The 25,861-nt window shown below is 30.0% G+C and overlaps 2 protein-coding genes across 2 annotated transcripts in view; one reads left to right on the top strand and one right to left on the bottom strand.

Moving 5' to 3' along the window:
• LOC123004865 (protein YIPF5) overlaps positions 1 to 25,861 on the top strand; it is a 160,607-nt gene that overhangs the window by 15,335 nt on the left and 119,411 nt on the right. The window lies entirely within an intron of this gene.
• Positions 23,161 to 24,923, bottom strand: LOC123004864 (UDP-glycosyltransferase UGT5-like). Its single transcript, XM_044398354.1, has 3 exons — positions 23,849 to 24,923; positions 23,580 to 23,799; positions 23,161 to 23,526 (listed from the first exon to the last, which is right to left on the bottom strand). Exons 1-3 carry the CDS (start codon positions 24,882 to 24,884, stop codon positions 23,229 to 23,231), a joined length of 1,554 nt encoding a protein of 517 aa, XP_044254289.1. The 5' UTR covers positions 24,885 to 24,923; the 3' UTR covers positions 23,161 to 23,228.

Genomic DNA, 25,861 nt, shown 5'->3' with positions numbered 1-25,861 from the left:
ATAGACCGATAAATTTTCTCTCTCAAAAATAAATTTTTAATGTCTAGAATTGATAAATTAAAAAATATTTAACAATTTAACTTTAAATGTTAATTGTAGCAACAATGTTATTGTTTTATTTTGAAAATAAGGAATAATAGGCTATTGAAATTAATAACGATTATTTTTTTTTAATGTTTATAGTTAAATATTTTTTTAGTTATTAATTGTAGGCACTTAAAAGTAAATGTTTTTGGAATGATAATTTAATAATCTCTTACATATAACAAACTTTTTCATTTTTTTAATCTGTACAAGTTCAACACACTAAAAAATTGTTATGGTCTTAAAGTTTGTACTTTTTTCTATGCAGTTGTAAAAAAATTTAATTGTCTTAGTTTTTGTGTAATAAATTTTTGAAAGAGTATATTTTCAATATCCCATATAAATTTTTTAAAATTAAAAAAAATGATTTTAGCAACTCGCTGGGACACTGTATAATTAATTTAACAAGTTTTCAATTTCAAATTTTCTGCTACCAAGTAAAGTTTTAGAATTAAAAAAATCATGACTCAAAAAGTACAAACGTTCGAAAATACTTAAAAAAGTAAAAACCATTATTTTCGACTTAAATGTGGCTTTTAAGGTAACAAAGTGTACCTATAAGCCGCCTAAAAAATCAGAAATAATTAAATATTCAACTTCAATAGATTATTTTTTGACTTATTTGGTGAAATAAGTGAATTTGTAACAAAAAAGTCTTGGTTTTTAATAAATAAAGTGTTTAAACTCTTGAAATAGCTGTTTTTTCGGCTTAAATTTTTGTTGTAATGAGCTTTGCCAACTCGCTGGGCCACCCTGTAGATGTTTGAATGGTGATGGGGGCGTCAAATTTATCTCTCTCAGATCGAGTGGTTCAAGTTTTGCAATTACAGGAATAATCTTCCATAAATTGCCGTTGTGAGTGAAGAGTTTGATGAAAACGAGTAAGTGTAGCTTAAAGCTTCTTGGCTGAGTTGCACGTATGCTAAATATACCCTTGAGTTGGAAACTTTAGGGTTGTAATACCTACAGCTCCCTCATGAGATTAACGATAGCTTGATAAGCCTCCGCATAATTGACCTCACATGTCGAAATGAACCAAAGAAGCGAAAGTTTCCATCGATTATTCAGCAAAATTTCGAAAACATAAAACTGAGAAATGATCTGCGTGACAGGTAATCCGATTTTCGCCAGACGGTGTGTTCGAGAAGTTTGCGCGGTTTTAAATGGCCACCAACACGCGCTGCTACATTGAGAAAAGTTGAGAGAGGGAACAAACTGTTTCTCTAAATGCCATTTGTCACAATTTCTTCAGCAGCCGGCGCCAGAACGATATCAAAAACTAGGCTACATAACGTTAATATAGGTACAAGTCGTGTAATATTTCGCGAATTAACTTTGCAATTGATTGCAGGGCAAAACAAAGCCGGCAGAATATTAGATATGAGGTTTGAGATGGTATTTGTTCTTTGCGAGAGTCGTTTAGGTGCCTCAATCCCCCCATTTACAGTGAGTTATGGACAAAGTGCGTTAGAAGTTCTATTAACAGCCAGAAGCGACTCTTGCTATAATCCAAAGAAATAAAAATAATTCTTACAAATTTATGACCCGAAAAGAATTATTGTATGCACTTTATTCTTGCAAACTGGCTGCAGTCCGCTTAATTGGACTCGAATCCATTTCATCAAGTCATTGTCGTTACATTTTTTTATAGTTTATAAACACCTATTTTATTACAAACACAAAAACATGTGTATTTTTCATAGCGAAAATTATAAATGAAACAATAAGACCAAAAATTGGAATATAATATAAAAGTATAAAAGTAAAAGTAAGTGCGGTAGGTATAATTTTACAGCGTGAAGTTTCAATATTGAAGCACGAAGCAAAGCTGAGTGATTTAACAAAACTGAACGCTGTATAATACCTATCCATAAAGTAGTTGTCGAGACCAAAAAAATAAAGCACCCGTCAACAAAAAAATAAAAAAAAAATGTAAACATATGACTGATTACAACTTATAGAAAACAACAAAAATAAAGAAAATACCTCACACTTATATGTTTATAGAAAAGCTTTTTATTAACACATGTCTTCATTTTTTAGCATTGTGATTGCAATATGCTAATAGTATATTAAAAACAAGTTTCATAAGACCAATTTTGAAGCACGAATTCAATTTTAAAAAACGAGTGGCGTAACCACGAGTTATAAGTGCTTCAAGATCTTATGAAACGTTTTTCATACTATTGTTTGTGGTTTGCCCTGTTTATGCCATTTTTTAACAAAAATTTTTACTTTAATCGATTTAAGAATTGTTGTGACGCTTAATTTTAAATGATAAATAAAAGAATAAGACCATAAATTGGAATATAATATAAAAGTATAAAAGTTAAGCATAAAATAACACAAATCAGTAAATAACATAAACTAAAACCTAACATTTGGAAATCAAAACATAAAATAAAAACTTTTTCAAAATACATTCAAAACAACAATAATCAATAGAAATAAAAAATTAAGAAAATAAAAGTTTCAAATTGCGTTTTTCTGAACCAAAATCGTCTATGATAGAAGAAATTATCTCGTATAGGTAAAAGGAGGCTTAACCTGCGACAGTGTCATCAAAGTAAAAAAATGTTACTAATTTGAGATTAAATTAAAATAGTTATTATGTAACAAGTTGCAAAATGTGTCCAACACGTCGAATATGCAAAAAACAGTCATTTTGCATCTAGTGCCGTTGGACATAAAAATGAATTTTATGAAAACCTTTTCGATGGCATTATTAAAAGCCGAAATAAAAAAGTTAAACGATAAAAATTTGTCGATCTTTATTACAATTTATTAAAAAATGAGAGGGATATCAAAAAAAAAATTACAGTAAAGATTTCAGTCTCATACACAATAATTGATTGGTATTTGTATAGTAACTTTAATGTTAATTTATAATTATTTCGTAAAAAATAACAAGTTTACAAAAAAAATATAATAAGGCAAATTTTTCTAAATCGTATATATTTATTCTGGACCAAAGTTACGAATAAATTGGTAAAATATACTGCATTAGTAGAAATAAGACGAGATTAAATTTTTCTTTTATTCAATCCTCTATGTTAAAATTGAATTTTATCTACTCTTTTCTTTATGTTAAAATGAAATTTTATCGTCTAGATGATAAAAAATACATCTATTTTTGTATATCTGTGGTTGTTAGTTGCTAACGATCTTTGACATTATAAATATCGACCAAATTGACTACAAAATTAGTGAGGATTGAATAAAATATTATATTGTACACGACGATGAAATTTTTATTTTCTTTTCGAGCATATTAGCTAAATTACTCTCAAAGATAAAATTCAAAATTTATCGTCTTGTATAATGAATAACTATTATTAAAAAATGAGAGGGATGTGAAAAAAATAAATGGTATTTGTATAGTAACTTTAATGTTAGTTTATAATTATTTCGTAAAAAATGACAAGTTTACAAAAAAAATATAATAAGGCAAATTTTTCTAAGTCGTATGTTTTTATTCTGGACTAAAGATACAAATAAATTGGTAAAATAAACTGCAATTGTAGAAATAAAACGAGATTTTTTTAAAAAACTATTCAATCTATGCTAAAATTGAATTTTATCTACTCTTTTCTGTATGTTAAAATGAAATTTTATCGTCTAGATAATAAAAAATACATCCATTGTTGTATATCTGCGGTTGTTAGTTGCTAACGATCTTTAACATTAGATTTGACATTTATAAATACCAACCAAATTGACTACAAAATTAGTGAGGATTGAATAAAATATTATATTATACACGACGATTAAATTTTCATTATCTTTTCGAGTATATTGCTCTCAAAGATAAAATTAAATTTGATCGTCTTGTATAATAAATAATTATTATTATTTCATTTTACCGGGTGTCCGGCCTCAAACTCGAACATAGGGATTTGTTAATTTTTTCTGATTCCTCCAAAAATAAGAATAAAAATGATATTTTTACTTTAAAATACAATTTTTAAATTTCTTAATACATAAAATAAGTATTAGAACGATACTTGTCAAAAACGTCAAAGTTTTTTACAAAATTATTTAGATTTAAATTAACATAACAATGAAGAATTACTCTAATGAAGAAAGGGTTTTCACGTTTTATAGTGGTGTTGTGTGCGGAGAGTTAGAGATTTGTTTTCGATTAAGTATAGTATTTCTATTGATGCAGTATACAGGGTGTTACGTTTTTATTGTTACAAATTTAAACAAGTGATAGAATATTCAATTTTAAGACAAAAGTTTCCTATGAACATGTATCAAAAAATGAAAAAAACGGATTTTTAATGGTTTTTTCCACTATTGCAGAATAGATAAAATTACAAAAGTTGGAACAGCTGATATCCTTAAAACACCTGAACGAATTCAAAGATCAGTTATCAAAATTTTTAATCACGAAATTTAATTTTTAATTTTTATTCTTTTTATGGTCTGTAACACATATTGTAAACTGATTTTACTCAAAAATGTTAAATTGTATTGAAAAAACGCAAGAGACCTATTTTTTGTGAAAAACTATGAAATTTAAAATACTGTGACTGAAAGTGGCAAGAACCAACAGCCAAACTATTTAGGGTTCTTTTACCCTAAACCCCCCAGTATAGGACGCCCCTGAGTAAAAATTTCGACATTTTATTCTTGTTTGGGTGTATAATGGTTATCAGTTGTACCAAAATTTGAAATTTTATCTACAATGATTGCTGAAATATTCAAATATTGGAAAAAATTCATGAAAAAATGTACCCATTTCAGGGGATGCAGCTCCCTTATTTAATATTTTTCGACACATGAAAAATTTAATCTCGTCTTATTTCTACTAATGCAGTATATTTTACCAATTTATTTGTAACTTTGGTCCAGAATAAATATATACGATTTATATATAATTTTTTTTGTAAACTTGTTATTTCTTAAGAAATAATTATAAATTAACATTGAAGTTACTATACAAATATCATTTATTGTGTATAAAAGTGAAATCTTTATTGTAAACATTTTTTTTCATATTCCTCTCTTTTTTTAATAAATTGTTGTCATAGATTGTTGTAATAAAGATCGACAAATTGCCGAGGTATAAACCTTACGGGACTCCACTAATCGTGTTTCATACAAGAATTTTTCCAAATTGGTTGTGAAAAGCAAAGGCATCAAATACGATTTTCAATTCTGTTAAATAAATAATTTTCTAAATCATACTATTTGATTTGTTTGTCACACTTTTTAAGACTAGTGAGAAAATGAAACACATTTACACATTTGACAACTAATATCACAATAGTTGTGCCCCCCTCAAACGACGCCCATGGTCCATGGACAATTATAACGAAAACTCAACTCTAGTTAAAGCTAGAAAAGTGTGACAAAGTTAAATTAGAAAGTACAGACTGTCTAGGATCATGGCTCGTTTCGAGCATACGAATACAAGACTTGTCCCTGGTGGTATGATAGGGAAATGTGGGCTTGTAAAGTGTGCGTGTGGCAGGCTCGCTGATAAGACTGACACCGACCTCTCTAGAGGAAACACACCAGTTCCGACAACTCAAGTTTTACCATTTCCGTCTTATTTACATATAGACGTTCTTATAACTGCTAAATTACTATATGCTAACATTGTATTACTTAAATTTACGAAGGCTGCCCTACAACTTCTTATCTGGCTAACAACCCACTTTACTTCTTCATTATGCGAAATTCCAAGCTCAAAAATCAAAAACGAGAACGGAATGAGACACAAAGAGCCTCTTATTTTGGTCTCCGGTGCTAGGTTTTGCTATCTCAAAATCTGTTTTTTGTCGAAAAATTGAAAAATGAGAAATTTAATTTTTGGTTTAATTACTTTTTATACATGCCACACCACCAATACAAGCGAAACAGTTGAAAATGAAGAAAAATATAAAACAATGTCTGTTTTATTTTCTTAATTATTGTTTCCAGCAAAATTTCTGTCTGTGATTTTTCTGTTAGGACTAGGTTCAGAGTTAGAAAATACATTAGAGGGAATAATAATATGAAAATATGTAGTTCTCAGTTAGCTTTTTATGAAATTGTAATATTGGGAAATCAATCAGTTTGAATTGAAATAAAGAACATAATTTAACAGCAGTATTTTTAAAGTGTATCTATTTTAAAAATTTTTGTTCAATTTACATTAAAATTTCAAGCCCGCTTCCATACATATTTATATTTAAAAGATTTTAGGTGTAAAATCAATGCCATTAATATGTCAAATTAGGGCAAATTTTTTATTGAGTATCAAGAATTTTTAATTAACATTTGTCTGTTGATTTAAATATTGACTTTTTAAAAAAGAAAGGAGTTTTCGTGGTTTTTGACTTATAATAGTAGATTACATATTAAGGTGGGAAGTGCTTCATAACCAAGGCGTGATACGAAGAAGCAACGACCACCAAGGTTTGTATACTATTTTATTCACAATCTTCAAGAACAGAAAACCAATAAAGAATTTATCAAATTTTGAAAAACCTGACATATGACAGAACTGTTTTATAACATATTAACTCATAAGAAAGTGACCACTTCCCTACTTGACCTGTATATTTCATATCAATTGTTAAATGGGGTTGAAATGTCATACTTTCCAACTTTTCACATGTAAGGTAATTTGATTATTACTTTATGGTTGTGAATAAAAATACAAAAACAAGATATTTGTAAAAATACCATGGGTGTCCATTATTGTAAAAATGAAAAAATAATACAGGCTGTCAGAACTTGCGAAAAATTTCAAGTAAGATAAGATACCGGGAACATGGAAAAAATGTCGACATTTTGACATTTATTTTTTGACATTTGACATTTTTATGTCTATTTAATGATACTGATGATTTTGTATTATGTTTTTTAATAATTATTTAGTAAAGGTACAAAAATTTTGCTAATAAAAGCCACGTTACAATTTAGGATATAGCTTCCTAGTTTTCTCTTCTAGTAGCCTGTAGCAAAATGGAAAATTATTTTTCTAACGGAAATAAATAGAGACAAAGTGCAAAATTTAAACTGTCATAACTTCGAAATTTTTATAGATAGGATTTTTTTTAACTTTTTTTATGTTTCTGGTATTTAACCATTTTCTCTGGGGCGCGAGTTTTGGCGCAACCTGTATATAGATGCTGATCTAGTGCATTATTTTCAAGCGTGTCCCAAAAATAAGTTAGAATCCAAACTTATGTTTTTTTAAATGAAAGAACATATGTTTTTTGGTCTTTACGAAGGTAATTTTTTATAAATAGTTTTTTTTGACGAAAACATACTCTTTTGAAAAATTTATTACACGAAAACTAAGAGAGCTAGAAATTTTTTTTACAACTTTAAATAAATAAAAAACATTTATTTTTTTGCATCTAAGGAATTGTTAAATTATCTTCTAAAAAACTTTTACTTTTATATGCCTACATTTGATTCCGCGATATTTTTTCCAAATTTTTATTTATTTTTCAAGTTTTTAAAATCATTAGTGTCTCTGAAACACAAAACATTAAAAAAACAAGTTTATTCATTATTTTTATTTATTCATTATTGTTGATAAAGTGTAAACAAAATATAATTCACCCAACTAAATATAGCACACTATTTTATTACATAATATGCTGTTTCATAAATCTATGTGTAAAAAAAATGTAATATTTTCTTTATGTATTTTCTTCTTCTTTATCTTTTTCTTATTATTTATTATATCTGAGTATATAAACAACACAAAAGAAGTACACACCTTCAGTGTTTTGTAAAGGAAAAAATAACGTACTAAAAATTGTTGAAAAAAAATGAATACGCACATGTTTATTTTTATTAAATATTCAAGAATAGGAAAACAATTTCTTGTCATAAAAGAAATTGTTTAGGTTGTAAAATAACAAAATAAGTATACACACGGTCTGTTTTATGGTATAAAAACTGGATACATCAATCGTATAAGTCAATAATATCCCCTCGGAGCATATGTTCCGCGTTTATCCTATTATCCAATAGTTTGTTGCGTTTCTTACGTAATCTTGTGTGAAAAACGTGAATTAAAACGCGAAATTCTTGAATAGTGTGAATCCTGTAAACCGTCGGTGTTTATTAGTAATTCGGCGGCAATTTGAGCACATTTCCTGAAAATCTAGGTTATGCGAATCATTTTTCTTGTACACATTTTTCTTAGCGGCTATATTTCAAGTTGAAACGAACACAACACTTGGGTCGCGTTTCAGCTTGAAAAATGTTGCTAGTGTCATTTATTGTTCATGGCGAATTTTCTCTACGACGTCGCCGGTAATAAGATCTCCAGTCCTCACTTCTACTCGAATGATTATTTATCGCAGAATGATTAAAGAAGCGACTCATCGGTGCGTGGGGAAAATTCCATCAAATTTAATTACATCCTGTATTGGGTTTCGCTGCACGCTAAACAGATGATGACTGACAGCTGGTTGCAATCTAGTCAAATTTTGATTTCATTCACGCAATTTGCTAAAAGAAAACGATCCGCCAAATATATATTCGCTAATTTAACTTGTCCAAAAGTGAATTTAACTAAGTAATGGTTCACGGAACACTGGCAAGATTGTGTTGAACTAACGTCCAAGTTCTCGAAGAAAATTGCTCATCAACTTTGGGATAATTCTTCGTCACACTCAAGCACCTGCCTGCGCATCTCAATGAGTTCATTATATTCATCTTGTGACAGAGCGCTTTTTTCATTAATTACTACAGTCGACGTTGTTCCAAAATTCCCGAATTAATGATTATTTTTCGATGGAATGGTAATCTGGAAGTCCTCTTCCAAACACCACATGTTCTTTCATTTAAAAAAAAACATGAGTTTGGATTCTTACTTATTTTTGGGGCAGGCTGTATAGTTGAAAATAGTTTTAAGCGATGCACTAGATCAGCATTTATATACAGGTTGCGCCAAAAAATGGTTAATTACCAGAAACATAAAAAAAATGTTAAAAAAATTCTATCTATAGTTATGACTAAGGCTCGGATTATATGCAAAGTGCATATTTGTTATTAAGAGGTATATCAAAAAAATTGTAAGTTTTCTATACATATCTAATGTTTTTTAATTAAAATAAGCCAAATAAAAAATGCATATTTTGCATATTTTTTGGCAACTTGGTGCATATTTTAGGAAATATTGCATATTTGTGCATATTTTCTTCAAATCACAATTTTCGATTAAAAATTTCAGTTCAAGTTAAAAATTGGACAGTTTATAAAAAATGATCCGATTACAAAATATTTTAAAGAGAAAACAACCGGTAATTTGTAAGCCAAACTCAAAAAATTGGTACCCTGCTGAATGTTTCCTGTTAAAACTGTATTGAACCAAGTGTTTTTTTTTAATCATTTGTTTCCAAAAAATAATAATTAACATAAATTACAGTAATATAAAAAATGATCTTATTTTAAGAACAAAATTTTGTTTTGTTTTTGAGTTATTCGATTTTTGCTGTCTAAATTGCAATATATGTAAAAAAATTATTTAATACAAAGTAGATGGTTGTAACCTTCATGAAAAAAATGTTTTTTTGATGGGTTTCCATTTGAAAAAAAAATAATATTTTTGTAAAACTCAAAAACAAAATAACAAAAATTTCGAAAAAATTTATTTTTGATAAAACATCACATTTTTATAGAACTTTATAATTCATCAATTAGTTTTTTCAAAAAATAAATACGTTTGACTTTTATTGTTCAAAATTTTGCATATGGATGCATATTTGGCATATACGAGTATATGCGCATATTTTACGATATAATCCGAGCCTTATGACAGTTTAAATTTTGCACTTTGACTCTATTTATTTCCGTTAGAAGACTAATTTTTCAAGTTTTTTTGCTACAGGCTAATAGAAGAGATAACTAGGAAGCTATATCCTAAATTGTAACGCAGTTTAATGTTATTTGTGGATTTTGTTAGCATAATTTTTGTACCTTTACTAAATAATTATAAAAAAACATAATACAAAATCATCAGTATCATTAAATAGACATGAAAAAATGTCAAATGTCAAAAAATAAATGTGAAAATGTCAACATTTTTTTCATGTTCCCAGTATCTTAATCTTACTTGAAATTTTTCTCAGGGGCGCAAATTCTGACACCCTGTATTTTTTTAAATTTTTACAATAATAGACACCCGTAGTATTTTTACAAATATCTTGTTTTTATATTTTCATTCATAACCATAAAGTAATAATCAAATTACCTTACATGTAAAAAGTTGGGAAGTATGACATTTCAACTCCATTTAACAATTGATATGAAATATACAGGTCAAGTAGGGAAGTGGTCACTTTCTTATGTTATAAAACAGTTCTGTCATATGTCAGGTTTTTCAAAATTTGATAAACTCTTTATTGGTTTTCTGTTCTTGAAGGTGAATGATTGTGAATGAAATAGTATACAAACCTTGGTGGTCGTTGCTTCTTCGTATCGCGCCTTGGTTATGAAGCACTTCCCACCTTAATATGTAATCTACTATTATAAGACAAAAACAACTAAAACTCCTTTCTTTTTTAAAAAGTCAATATTTAAATCAACAGACAAATGTTAATTAAAAATTCTTGATACTTAATAAATAATTCAGAGCATTGTCCAGTTACTTTATTTGCTGCAGAGAAATAGTAAGCTAAATTTGCCCTAAATTGACATTTTAATGGCATTGATTTTACAACTAAAATCTTTTAAATATAAATATGCATGGATGCGGGCTTTAAATTTTAATGTAAATTAAACAATAATTTTAAAATAGATACACTTTGAAAACCTGCTGTTAAATTATGTTCTTTATTTCAATTCAAACTCTGAATGTTTTTTCTCATGGCATAACCATGACTACCATGAGTGTAAAAGTCTATCTTTCTTACATTATTGACACAAATCTGTATCTATTCAAGTACAACATCATTCGTGAATTTAATTCACTAATTTGAAAAATATAGATTTTTCCCAATATTACAATTTCATAGAAGCCTAATCCCCACATTAAAAGTGTTTTTGGATTAATCGGGTTATTTTAAGGGAGTTTTCATCAGCTTTTCTATACCTAAATTTTTGAAATATTTGGAGTTTTTCAAATTTTTTTGGATCTGCACCTTCCACTTTAAAAATCGGTAACTCTGCTATTTTTTGAAATTTTGAATACGTTTTTTGGCGTTTGAAAGAGAAAGTTTAGATCTTTCTTCCGGTGTTTTCAAATTTTGAAAAAAAATTAACAAACCATAAAATTTTAAGGTTACTTTTGTAATAATTCAAATCCCCATAACTCAATTTTTCCAAATGTAATACCCCAATTTTTATTTTACTAAATTTAATAATTTTTAAGTTATGGTGACTTTTTGTTAAGACTGCCGAAAATCTATTACTAGCCACATCCGTTTTCGTATAGTTTGCTATGGAAATCAAAAACGTCAAAATTGTTTCTCAATAAACGTCGACAGTGAATTATTATTTGACAAACAGTGCCAAAATATAGAGAGTCAAAGCTACTCAAAGTTAGATTTAATTAATTTATTTTGTATTTATGGAGAGTGTAACAAAATTATGATGTCGTTAGGTTTAAATAATGATCGCATGGTAGAACCTATCAATAATAATTAAGTTTGCATAACTTTGATTCTTCATATTTTGGCCCTATTTGTCAAATAGTAATTTACTGTTGACGTTTGTTTAGAGAAAATTTTGACATTTTTGGGCAAACTATGTGAAAACGGTTCTGGCTAGTAATAAATTTTCTGTAGTCTTAACAAAAAGTCCATAATTTGAAAATTATTAAAAAAAATTGGGGTATTTCATTTGACAAAATTGAGTTATGAGTATTTGTTTTTTTTTCAAAATTTGAAAATACCAGAAAAAGGATCTATGCTTTCTCTTTCAAATGCCAAAAAAACGAATTCAAAATCTTAAAAAATGGCAGAGTTACCGATTTTTAAAATGGAAGGTGCAGATTCAAATTTTTTTTAAAAACTCCAAATATTTCAAAAACGGCTAAATTTAGGTATAGGGAAATCTGATGAAAACTCCCTTAAAATAACCCGATTAATCCAAAAACGCAGTAAAAAATATACCTTTCCATTTAAAATAAGAAAGTTGAGACTGACTTGAAAGGAGGACTTAATGGTTTATGGCTTGTACCAATTTTCAAATAAATACGATTATTCCAACTCCCAATACTTTTAATGTGGGGTTTAGACGGAACACCCTGTATTCATCTTGTGTATTCATCTTGTGACAGAACGCTTTTTTCATTAATTACTACAGTCGAGGTTGTTTCAAAATTCCCGAATTAATGATTATTTTTCGATGGAATGGTAATCTGGAAGTCCTCTTCCATTCGTGAGCTCGAGTGAAATATCGGCAAAGTTTGGTTAAAACGCCGGACATGGCAGCGAAGTGCTTCGGTCGGTAGAAGGGGGCGAAAACGGATATACAGACGCTGCTAAAAGGACGCTCGAGACGCTCATGGTTCAAACGAGACGCCTAATTCCAAAGGCGATAGGTCTGCGTCGCACGCGAAACGAGCACAATAAATATACATTTTTTATCTATTTCCAACGAAAACCATTCCAGAGCCAAACAAGACGCTCCAGATCAATTTCGCCCCCAAGAACTTACATTAAACACCCTGATGAGACTCGCAGCATTGGAAAAACATTACCAAAATCCACAATGTTACGAAACAAGAACGCTGAATTCTATATAAACACTAACTCAAAATTTTACAATTATTGCGAAAATTGGATAATCTCGCTTTCAGATTGTGTATTTCAAGCTTTTGATAAAAAACATCAAGACACAGGTTTTTTGTTAAAGTGACATAATAAAAGCACGCGTCACAACAACATTTGCAAACTAATTTACTTTTCAATTTAAGACCTTTGCAATTTTTTGCCAACACGTTTGCGTAATTTTTTTTTATTTTAGCAACTTAATCCAAGCAACACAAAAAACTGTTCTGTTGTTGTTGTAAAAATGCTAGAAATAGCTCTTTTCTCACATTCAGATTCAGATTTAAAAAAGCTTATGTATTGAACTCTGGGGCCTATATGTTGAGATTTAATTTAATTTACATTCCAATAAATTTCACGTATGCAAAATGAACTAAAATTCCTGCAAAATGATGAATTTTAAATGAATTTGGTCTCACGAATATGAACATTTTGGACTTTTCTATTTGAAGTATAATACAATTTGAATATTGATCAAGAATTGTGTAACTGAGCAGCCTTTTAATAAAAAATAAATATACTTTTACGTTTTTTAAAAGTATACTAAAAGAACTCTTTATTTTGACATTTTGCATTTTACACCAATTATTTAATGTCATGTGCAATAACTAATGCAATTAATTAATAAAGTAAAATATTTAATCCGAACTACAAAAAAGGTGGTGATCTAACATTATAAAATTGGCTATAACTTTATTGTGTTAATGATTGTTACAATAATAGTATATTATAACACAAGGTAGAGAAGAGATTTTTTTTAGGCGAGCTGTTATACCCTCCATCATCGGCATTTACCCATCTCTAATACATTATAGCCCTTGGTTTATATTGAAAATGATTATTGACATTATTGACTACTAGGAGAGAAAAACAACTGCACAACCTCTCAACAAACCAAATAATAGTATTTTTTACAGCTAGTAGTGAAAAAACTTTTTTATTGGGTAAGTTAAACAGCATAGATTCTTTTATTAAAAAAAAGCAACACAAGTAATGTTCTAAAACGTATGGAAAAGAACATCGGAGCATTTTGTTGAAAATTTGCAACGAAATATAGTTTATATAGGGTGCGCCAGAACTCGCGCCCTAGAGAAAAATGGAATAAATGTTCAATAAATTCTATCTATAAAAATTTCTAAGTAATGAGAGCTTTAATTTTGCACTTTGACTCTATTTATTTCTGTTGGAAAAATAATTTTTTAGGTTTTCTTGTTACAGGTTAGCAGAAGAGAGAATTGTGACTTTTATTGACAATTTTTTTGTACTTTTACTAAATAACTGTAACATATACAAGATCATCAGTATCATTGCATAGACATAAAAATGTCAAATGTCAAAAAATGTCAAAATTTTTGACAGATAGTATTTTTTAAACGTTTTTTCCATGTTCCTGGTATCTTATCTTAAAATTTTCTGGGGTCCGAGTTTTGACATAGTTTGTATACAATTATAAAATAATAATCAAATTACCTTTCATAAAAAGTTGAAAAATGTGACATTTCAACTTCATTTAACAAATGATATGAAATATATATGGAAATTGGTAAACTGTCATATGTCATGATTTTCAAAATTTGATACAATTTCTATTTGCTGAAATTTCTAATCTTGGCGATGGTTGGAAAGTGTCTCATTACTGACCTCTATTACTACACTTTTAGCACAATTAAAAACATTTTTACAAAAAATTAAAGATGCGGTTGTGGATACAATTGTGTACAAATCTCGGTGGAAACTCTCCACGCTAGCATCTCGATAAACTTTCTAATCTTACTACATAAATTAAACACTTTCTACGTCGCTATGTAATATACTATTTTCACGTGATAATATGCAATATACAAAATCAAAGAACAGTTCAGGATACAATACAAATCAAAGATTTTAAAATATACCAATAAACAAATTGGAGGAGTTTCTAGAAATTATAGCAAGAAAACGTAAAAATGTCTGGAGTATAACTAAAGTTAGGAGAAACGTAAAAACATATATATTTATTTTAAATTGTTATAAATTGTGTCTGTAATGAGCAAAATATTAAAGGAGTATTATATTTTTTTGCAAGGCCATTAAATATTTTCGGATACTTTCAACCCACCAGAAAGGATTATATTGATTATTTTCTTCATTAATTTGAATCGTTTTTTGATATTTTCGATGAATTTTGAATAAAAATATTAAGAAATAAAAAACATATTTTCTACTTTTCTTTTGTGTTAAAATGGTGGATGCGCCGGGCGATTTAAATTTAAAAATTTAAAATCGAAATTTGGTGTGATAATAGTTTACATTACCGTTTTTAACGACGAATTTGTAATAGAAACGTTAAAAATTTTATATTTTTGCTTGGTGTTAATAATGGTGGATTAAAATTGAACAATTTAAACCCGAAATTGATTGAAAGCTTGCGCTGCAGGTTAGATATCACAATTACCATTATTTTCATTAACTTAAATCGTCTTGATGAATTTGGAATGAAAATACGAAGAATTAAAAGCATATTTTGGTAGTTTTGCTTGTAATGGTGGATGCGCCGGGCGATTTAAATTTAAACAATTTAAATTTGAAATTGAGTGAAAGCTTCTGATCTTGGTAAAGGAGTCTGCAAGTTGATTTCTGGGAGCTTCCGCTGGCGCGGCATGCAAATAGGCTTTCGCCGTCTTTGCGCCAATCGCAGCAATTTTTCGGACAAGCTGAAACAAGCTGTGCTTTTTTGCAAGCTCCGTGATTAACGATTCCGGGAGTTGTTGATGTAAAAATGGTGACGTGCAGCGAGATCTAATAAATTGAAGTGGCAAATGGCCAGGCCGCGTGAAATTGGAGCTAGTAAGAATGCAATACGCGACAACTAATCCTCCATTTCTTTCTCTAATTTTGGAAAAGCTCTAGTATAGTCCTCGAAAGTCGGGCTTTGCATATAAAACATCCGCGATTCAATTTCGACTGTGTATTCGTGGAAAATTAGGGCTGAATCGGTTAAGCCGGCTTGTATGACGGGACTGGGGGCGTAATAATAGCCGAGTATAGCACACGTGATGAATTCGTTGCATTAAGATGTAGGAAACTTGAAATTCACCCATCAGTTTTGCTCGCTACATTACTCGGTTCGCGTTGAAGCTCTCAGTTTCCTCCGGCCGATCTGTTGTTCAAGTTTTATACACGCTTATCCTTTCATCCGCTAAACAGGATCAAACTTTAAAAGTAACACGAGATATACTATTAACAGAGACATGAGCTACCTACGAATTACCTCAGCTTTTACAAAAATTTAAACTCCTCTTAAATACTGCAAGATTCACCAATTATTAATTGATTGCGAAGCCGTGTTTGCTCCACTGCAAACTAAGCTCTATTAATTTTCGTTTTCTGCTAATGGATCATAAGTTATTTATTACCTCTAATCGTTTTTCTCTAACAAATGGTTTTCATTGACTTAATAACTTTGACACTGTATCTAAATTTTGATTAATGATCGCGGGATTTGCGATGATCTTCGCAGCTTTTGTTTGGTCAAAAGAAAGGAATCAGTTTTGTTTGGGAAAAAATGTTTATTTAAGTCGAAAATAACGATATTTGTACTGTTTTCGAGCATTTAAACTCGTTTTCGAGCAAAAAACTACAGTTTTTAGTAGATTTCCTCTAAAAAGACACATATTTCGAGTGATAAATTACATTTTTGAGTTTATTACACACTTTTCTTTATTTATTACGCAAGGTTTTGCTGAAATGGGTCGAAAAAAACTTAGGAGTATTTTTGTCAAAAATTAAGTTTTTTTGCGTTAAGGTGTGTTTTTATTTGCTAAAGATTCATTTTTGTTTTTAAAAATTATCTATTTAAGTAAAATTTTTTATTATTTTTGATTTGTTCCTCCTTTTTTAAGATTTCCCTCAGAATGGCCAAAAAATTGCACATTTAGGTCGAAATTAATGTTGTTTTTTACTTTTTGGCTTGATAAATTAAATACAGTTCTTCAGATTGTCTGATATTTTCTTTCTTTGTTTTTCTCACGAGATTTGGTATAAGCCTATCTTTGTCTAACAAACATTATTTGCTTTAAATGATGTTGAAAAGCAAGATTTGATCAAATAGGCCGAAAAAATACCTACGTGTATTTATGTCGAAAATTAAGTTGTTTTTGTTTTTGTTAAAGATTTACTTTTGTTCGTAAGATTTTGTTCGAATTGGCCGAAAAATCACAAATTTAAGCACGTCTAAGGTAAAAATAAGCCGAAAAAGTATCTATTTCAAACACAATTTTTTAGAAACTAAGATTTTTTTGTTATAAATTTACTTATCTCACAGGACTTTGCTCAAACAAGTCAAAAAATCATTTATTTAAATCAAAATGTACATTATTTTTTAATTTTTTTGACGTTTGTACACGTTTTTGTTTTAAAACTTTTTTGTTGAGAGTGGTCAGAAAATAGCACATTTAAGTCAAAAATGTATTTTCGAGCATTTCAGCACGTTTTTAGCTTTTACTTTTTGAGTTATAAATGTTTTAATCGTCAAATTTTACTTAATTGTAGAAAACTTGAAGTTAAAAGTTTGTTAATTTAATTAGAGTTCTTCAGATTGTCTGTTATTTTTCTCTTTGTTTTTCTCATGACATTTGGTATAAGTGCATCTTTATCTAATAGTAGTGAACAGAAACAGAAAAAAAAAGAAAAGTCAAGTTTAAGATAATTGCCTTGATTATATTATTTGCTTTAAATTATGTTGAAAAGCAGGAAAAAGCAAGATTTCGCTTAAATAGGTCGAAAAAACACCTACGAGTATCATGTCGAAAATTAAGTTTTTTTAATTTTGTTGAAGATTCACTTTTGTTCGTAAGATTTCGCCTTAACTGGCTGAAAAATTACAAGTTTAAGTATGTCTAAGGTAAAATAAGCCGAAAAAACACTATTTTAAGAGTTTAAACAAAGATTTGTTTCTTAAAAATTCAGTTATTTCACAGGATTTTGCTTAAAAAAGTCATGTTTGATGTTTTGTATTAATGAAAATCAAATGAGAGTCAAAATTTTGATGTTGTCGTGGGATTTGCGGTGATCTTTTCAACTTTTGTTTGGTCAGTAGAGAGAGTAAGCAGTTTTGCTTTGATTTCCTCAAAGAGAATAAAAAAAGTGCACATTTACGTTAAAAATGACGATATTTGTACTTTTTTCGAGCATTTAAATCCGTTTTCAAGTAAAAAACTTATATATTTTGATAATAAATCACCGTTTTTGGTAGATTTTCTTTAAATAGACCAAAAAAACTCATATCTGGAACAATAAAATACATTTTTGAGCGTAAAACAAACTTTTTTTCACTTGTTAATTATTATGCAAGATTTCGCTCACAAATTTAAGCACGTCTAGGGGAAAAATGAGCTGAAACAAGTTTCAACAAGTTTTCATTAAAAAACAAAATTTTATAGGAGTAAGTTTTTTTTTAATTTCGCTCAAAGTGGTCAAAAAATTACACATTTAAGTCGAAAATGATGTTTTTTTTTTTACTATTTTCGAGCATTCTACCACGTTTTGCAACTTTCAGTTTTTGAGTTATAATTTTTTTAATCTTAAAACTTTACTTAGTTGTGGAAAATTTGAAGTTTGTTAAATTAAATACAGTTCTTCAAATTGTCTGTTATTTTTTCTCTTTGTTTTTCTTATGTGATTTGGTATAAGCGCATCTTTGTCTAACAGTAATAAATAGAAACAGAAAAGAAGAAAAAGTCCAGTTCAAGATAATTGCCTTGATTATATTATTTGCTTTAAATTATGTTGAAAAGCAGGAGAAAGCAACATTTCACTCAAATAGGCCGAAAAACACCTAGGAGTATTTATGTCGAAAATTAGGTTTTTTTAATTTTTTTGTTAAAGATTTACTTTTGTTCTTAAGATTTCTTTTTAAATGAAAAATAACAAGTTTAAGTACGTCTATGGTAAAAATAAGCCAAAAAAACATTTTAAGAGTTTAAACATTTTATTTATTAAGGTCCAAGATTTGCTTGTTAAAAATTCACTTATTTCACAGGATTTCGCTTAAAAAGTCATGTTTTATGTTTTGTAATAATGTGAATTAAAATTTTGCTTAATGATCGCTGATTTGCGATAATCTTTGCAGCTTTTTTTGTCAATAGGGAGAGTAGGCAGTTTTGCTTTGGTTTCCTCAAAAAGAGGGGAAAAAGTGCACATTTACGTTAAAAAAATGACGATATTTGTACTTTTTTCGAGCGTTTAAACTCGTTTTCGAGTAAAAAACTTATATATTTCGGTAAGAAATCATTGTTTTTGGTGATTTTCTTTAAATAGACCAAAAAAACCACATACCTTGTACAATAAAATTCATTTTTGAGCGGAAAACAATTTTTTTTTACTTATTAATTATTAAGCAAGATTTCGCTTACAAATTTAAGTACATCTAGGGTAAAAATGAGCTGAAAAAACATATATTTTAAGCGTTTCAACAAGTTTTTATTATTATTATTATTTTTCAAATTGCGCTCAGGTGGTCAAAAAATTGCAGATTTAAGTGGAAAATTGTTATTTTACTTGACTTTTTTCTGGCATGTTACATGTTTGTAATACCCCCAAAAGAGAGTAATCTGTTTTTTCAGTCACATGCGAGAGCTTTGCTTGAAAAAGTCTTTCGAGAAGGCATATCTCCTGAATATGGATAAGAAAATAAATCAAAGACCCTCTCAATAGAAATCGCGGCCTACCGCTTGCCAAACCATTCAATCAATTGAAAGTGCCCGAATCGAGCCAAACCACGCTGACATCTCAACCATCCGAGTGAAAAAAATTACGTAAACATGACGTTGAGTCTGAGATTTATTGAAAGACGCGCCATTTCGAAAAAATTTGATGTGCACGCATTTGAAATTAAACCGTTCCACTTGAAACTCCAATAAGCATTTCTCATGTTTAATAATGAATCCGACAATATGAGGGTGAGTTGTTGTAAATGTCTGCGATATGGGCGAAACGATATATCAGATCGCATCTAAGCATTCCGATCTCACTCGAAATCAATTCTCTTCCCGCATTGTCGAGCCGCCTCCGCTCCAGATTTATATCCAGGACCTCGAGGTTGTCTTAACACGCTTAAAATACGAGCCTCATCGCTGCTTGACACCCAAACATTTTTACAAGCGATTATTTGCCTAAGAGAAACTTCAGTGATTAAATATGACTGGCTTAATTGTACGCTTCCAATCTTATTAGCATGTGCTGCTTCCTCTTAATTTCTTATTGTTTTAGCCGGAGGTGAGATCTTGTAAAGCGATATTTCGCCTAAACAACGGAAACTTTGCTCTTGATTAACTCAAAGCAAGGCGAATTTCGCGAATTTCTGTCGGTAGTGCTCAAATATTTCACCTGAAATATTATAGATTTCCTTTGAAACTTTGATCAACGCATGTACACATACCCACAATCTACTCAAATTTCATTTTATAATAAAGCACCATCGATCGCTTCTCATTATTGCAAAACTTTGACATTTTTCTGCTTTTCAACATCATTTAAAGCAAATAATATAGTCAAGGCAGTTTGATTTGAACTTTTTCTTCATTGCTGTTACTGTTAGACAAAGATGCACTTATGGCAAATCTCATGAGAAAAACAAAGAAAGAAAATAACAGACTGAAGGGTTGTATCTAATTTAACAAGTTTTTAATTCTTAATTTTTTACTATACTAAGTAAAGTTTTGGTATTAAAGAATGTCATAACTTAAAAACTTTGGGCTTTAGACGATTTTTTCTAAACATTTTTCGAAACATTATGAGAAAAAGTATTTTATTTGATTTTTTACCAAATTACTTGTAAATCAATTTTTATAAGTTTTATAATCAGTGTTGGAGATATTTCTGGTTTTAATTTCAAATTTTCTATTACTATGTAAAGTTTTGCAATTCGAAAAGAACACATATCTCAAAAACTATGGTCTTATTAAGTGCTAAAAGTACTCAAAAAAGTGAAATAAAGTAATTTTCGACTTAAGTCTGTAATTTTTTGATCACTCTGAGCGAAATCTTTAAAAAGGACCTTTTAAGATAAGAGCGTGTGTAAACGACCCAAAAATTCAAAAATACATAATTTAATTTTTGTCTCAAATAGATGATTTTTTGACCTGCTTAAGCGAAGTTTTGTGAAATATGTGAATTTTTAAAAAACTAATCTTAGTTTGTGTTTAAACGCTGAAAATAGATGTTTTTCGGCTTATTTTTAGTATAGACGTGCTTAAATTTTTGTTTTTTTGGCCAGTTTGAATGAAATCTTACGAACAAAAGTGAATCTTTGTGAAAAAAACCTCAAAGCAAGAAAACAAAATTTCCGACATAATTAGGTGTTCTTTAGCAAAAGTTAGTTTTTAACGTAAAAGTGTATTTAAACGTTCGAAATATGTGTTATTCGGTCTATTTAAAGGAAATATACAAAAAAAAAAGAATTTAATTACTAAAAATACGATTTTTTACTCGAAAATGTGTTTAGGCGCTCGAAAAGAGCATAAATATCGTCATTTCTGGCTTATGCAATTTTTTGACCACTGTGAGCCACATATTAAAAAAACGATTTTTTTCTAAAGTAATTTAATTTTCGACTTAAATAAACGATTTTTTATCTCGTATGAGCGAAATCTTGTGAGATAAGTAAATTTTTAACCAAAAAATGTTGAATTTTAATAATTAACATGTTTAAACGGTCGAAATAAATGTTTTTTCAACTTCGTTTTTACCTTAGGCGTTCTTAAATTTGTGATTTTGAGCGAAATCTTACGAACAAAACTGAATCTTTAGCAAAAACAAACGCAAATACAAAAAACTTAATTTTCAACATAATTTGGTGTTTTTTTAGTCTATTGTGGCGAAATCTTTCGTAATAATTGACTTTTTCCGAAAAAGTTAGTTTTTAACGTAAAAATGTATTTGAACGTTCGAAACATGTGTTTTTTGGTCAATTTAAATCAAATCTACCAAAGAAGGTAAATTTTTACCAAAGAAATATGACGTTTTTACTAGAAAACGTATTTAAACGCTAGAAAAGAGCATCAATATCGTCACATCTGGCTTACATATGAAATTTTGTGATTATTGTGAGCGACATATTTAAAAAAAAAATAGTTTTTTTTGATAAGAACGTATATAAACGGGCTAAATTTTATGAAATAAGTGGAATTTTACCAAAAAAATTTGGGTTTTAATAAATAACATGTTTAAATGTTTGAAATAGATGTTTTTTCGGCTTAGACGTGTTAAACAAAAAGGTCAGTTTTTTCCTCAAAAATTTATTTAATTTCTCGAAATATGTTGGTATGTGTTTTATCTATCTGAAAAAAATCTACAAAGAGATGAATTTTGACAAAAAAAAACTCGAAAACGTATTTAAACACTCGAAAAGAGCATAATTATTCTCATTTTTGATTTAATATGCATTTTATCCTCTCTTCGAGTAAGATTATGCAGAAATTGTGATTTTGTAACCAAAAAAACTCAACTGTTATCTCTAAAACCTGTTTAACTGTTCAAAAATGCTGAAATAGCATCATTCCTGTTCTAAATTTGTAATTTTCACCAAAAAATAGATGAAAAAAAAAAAAAAAACGAAGTAATGTATCGAAAATAGCTTAATTTTTGACAGAAATAGACAATTCTTGGCTTATTTGACGTGGAAAAATCTGATTTTTGAGTCTCTTTTATTTAATTGCTAGGATTAAGTGAAATTGAATAAAAAAATGAGTTTTATTCTAAAAAAAAATTGCTTTTAGACACTTGAAAAAATAAAAATGAGGCTACCTAATTGGGCGATTTTTTCTTTCCATACTAACCTCTGATTTATTACTATTATATTTACCAAGATTCGAAATTCAAATTTAGCAAATTGCAGAAAAAATAAATTTTTGTAAGGTTTTAATCAGTGTTGGTGTTATTTCTCTTTGTAAAATGTGAAAACATTTAATTGTTTTATTCCTTATTTATATTTATTGTCGGTATACAAGCCGGCTCCCTACTATGAAATTTAAATGGTCGTTTCGTATTTATGACCCGAATCCGGAATCAATACGTATCGTATAACAGAATTTGGATGTTATAAAAATGGTTAAAAATCAGATTACTTCAAATAAAGAGTATCCGCAAAGTAGCATATCCTCCGGGCGGCTTTTCGAGTGGTTTGCCCCTTTATAACTTGCTCTATCCGCCAGATAGCTTTATCTATGGATTTCAAGGGCCGTTCAATCAATAAATCAGAGGTCTTTCTGTTTTCTATTTTTCAAATTGAACGAATCGCAAGTTTCAATTGTGCCAAAAGCTTCTGTAATAAAATATGGGAGTGGAGTGGATTAAAGAGCGATTTTCTCTTAAAACTTTATTTGGAAGTATAAAAATGGTAAGCCTATAAGGCCTAATAAATAGAACGAGTTGAGATTAGTGACTTTTAAGCTTGGTGAGTGATTTGAGTACGTTTTTGACGACTTTGTAGCACACAACAACGTGTTTGAATATTCTGCGAAGGACGTGGAATATTAAAGCGACTGCTGCTATGATAAAAGCAATTACGTCTAGGAGAAAATACTGGTAAAATGGCATATCGACACCGGCGTATCTCAAATGTTCAGCCCCATCGTGCCTTATAACGTATTCAATCCACCACACGGCTTTTTCTAAAGCTTCCATAGGCTGATCGCTTGCTATCTTTGACAGTTTTGTAATTTTCTCTTTGTATCTGCAGAAATTAGAGTTAGTTTTCGCGATATTATTTCAAACGATGCGACTCACGATGGATTTGTGATGAGTTCGCTGATTTTCTCCTTAAATTCGTCCGAAGTAAACGAATGGAAATCCAGCGAGAGGCCCCCGCCACTCTGGACTAAATGGTCGCTGTTGTATCTTTGATCCGCGAAGAAGGGAATGGTGAGGATGGGGACTTGGGCCCGAATTGCCTCATCCAAGGACTGAAGCCCGGCTTGGGTCACAAAAAGTTTGATATTTGGGTGCCCTAGAGACAATTTTTACCAAAAAACCCTTCAAAACTGGACTAAACTTACAAAGCAGGTCTTGTTGAGGCAACCACTTCTGAATTTCCACATTCTTCGGCTTGTTTTCCATGTCTTCGCGTTCAAACTTCCAGAGGACTTTGTACGGGAGTTGCGCGAAGGCCTCCATGAACTTCTCAAACTGGGCCTTTGGTAGCAATTCACTCTTCACGTTAGAGCCAAGACTGAAGTAGATGACCCCTTCTTTGGCATCGTCGAGGTATTTTTGCAGCTTTTGGGGCAAACTCTTGCGTTTTTTCAAGTGAATTCCGGACATTTCCACGAAAGCGGGGACTAAAGGCTTGACATTTTGCAAGGCGAGGTTCGAGTTGACCAAAACAAGACTAACATCCTTTGCTATGACTTCAAATCGGCGAATATCACCGAAGAATTGTTCCCTGAATTTGTCCATTTTCGGGCGAAGTGAGACTTGAGCACCCACTTTGAACAAAACTTTGAACACTGTACTAATCACACGTTCCTTGAACGATAAATTCTTGGAGAACGGGAGGGTGAATTCGGGTTCCAGGGCCGGATTGCTGGGGTTTCCTATCGCCTCCATGGCGGTGGCGGTGAGTCCGAGGGAGGAGATCCCCACCATTGGGCACTTGTAGATGTCTTTGAAGCCGTACATCACCGGCCAGAGGAACTCCACGAGGAGGAGATCAAACTCGTATTTGGTGTTATTCTTGAGGAATTCTTGCACTGTTGGGTGACTCAACTGGACTTCACTTACGGCCAAATACGCCTCTGAGAGTTTCTTCACTTCTTCGCTGGTTGAATGCTCTTTGGTGCCCAGAGTCGCGATGCTGTAATTGTTCCAAGTCTTGTACGAGAAGCTTAAGTCGATTTCGGTGAGATTCGTGAGACTGGGGTCGTTGAGGGGGTTGGGGGTTAAGACGGTCACTTGGTGGCCTCGCAGGGATAATTCCCGCCAGATGGGCTGGAAGACCACTTGGTGGCTGTAGCTGGGGGTCATGAAGACCCCGAGGATTCGGGCGCCGAGGCTCGAGGACACGAGACCACACAACACAACCAAAGCAAACATTTTGGAGAGTGAGCGATAATTGGATTGTTTCTCTCTTATATTTGATTGTGATTAAATCAAATATCACAATAGAGGTTTTTCAAATTGAAAGGTTGAGATTTTTTAAGTGGGTACTTGTGTTAGAGATAATTGGTTCATGACCTGTTCACGTGCTAAAACCATAAAACGTGCTTAAAGACACTTTTCAGAAAATTACGACAAGGTTTCGAAACACAAGGGAAAATACATTCAAATTCAATGGTCATTCATTATTCATATTATAATGTATCGGCTCAAGCTGAATTTTCACAAAGTTGATAAAACTGATTCAATCTAAATTTACAATAATGCTTTGAATTTGTGTAATCACTATGCAAATTTGATTTTTTGTTTGTTAGTAACAAAAACTTTATAAACATAGAGATGATCTTGATCATATTTTTTCGCATTGTTAAAGCAATTAGTGTTTTGATGGAAACACCTGCACATTGACGTAGAGATAATCTTAAGTGGATATGCTTTTTTAATTACTTTTTAATAAATGATCAATAAACGATGCAATGGATTCCGTAATTTACTTTCACAATCAAATTAATTTCTAATGATTTTGATTTTGTAAAATGGGAATACAATTGAAATAATTGATTGTTATTTATTCTTAGTTTTACATATTTTATTCGATTTCACGAAATTATTTCGATTTTCAAACACTTAAAATGCCCAACTCCTTAAATAGTTTTAATCGCTTTTTTATCTCGAAAACATTGTCTAGGTTTTGAACCGTCAAAAATTGTGCATCTAACATGGCGAAATATTGTATTGATTAAATGCTTTTAACTTTCTTTAGCTATATTTTTTCATTTGCAAAATGAAATTGAAGAAAAAACATAGGAATATTAGGTGCATAATTGTGGTCTTTAGAATTACTTAAGTTTTCCATAGTGAAATGTTTCAAAGTATTATAAAAAAAAACAAATAATTGTTTTTTTTTAAATTAT

The sequence above is a fragment of the Tribolium madens genome, unplaced genomic scaffold, assembly GCF_015345945.1.
Source record: "Tribolium madens isolate multiple individuals breed KSU strain unplaced genomic scaffold, Tmad_KSU_1.1 Scaffold_20;HRSCAF=117;Tcas5.2_LG4, whole genome shotgun sequence".
Taxonomy (NCBI): Eukaryota; Metazoa; Arthropoda; class Insecta; order Coleoptera; family Tenebrionidae; genus Tribolium; species Tribolium madens.
Note: the sequence above shows the minus strand (reverse complement) of the source record. Positions and strands in the feature narration are given on the sequence as shown.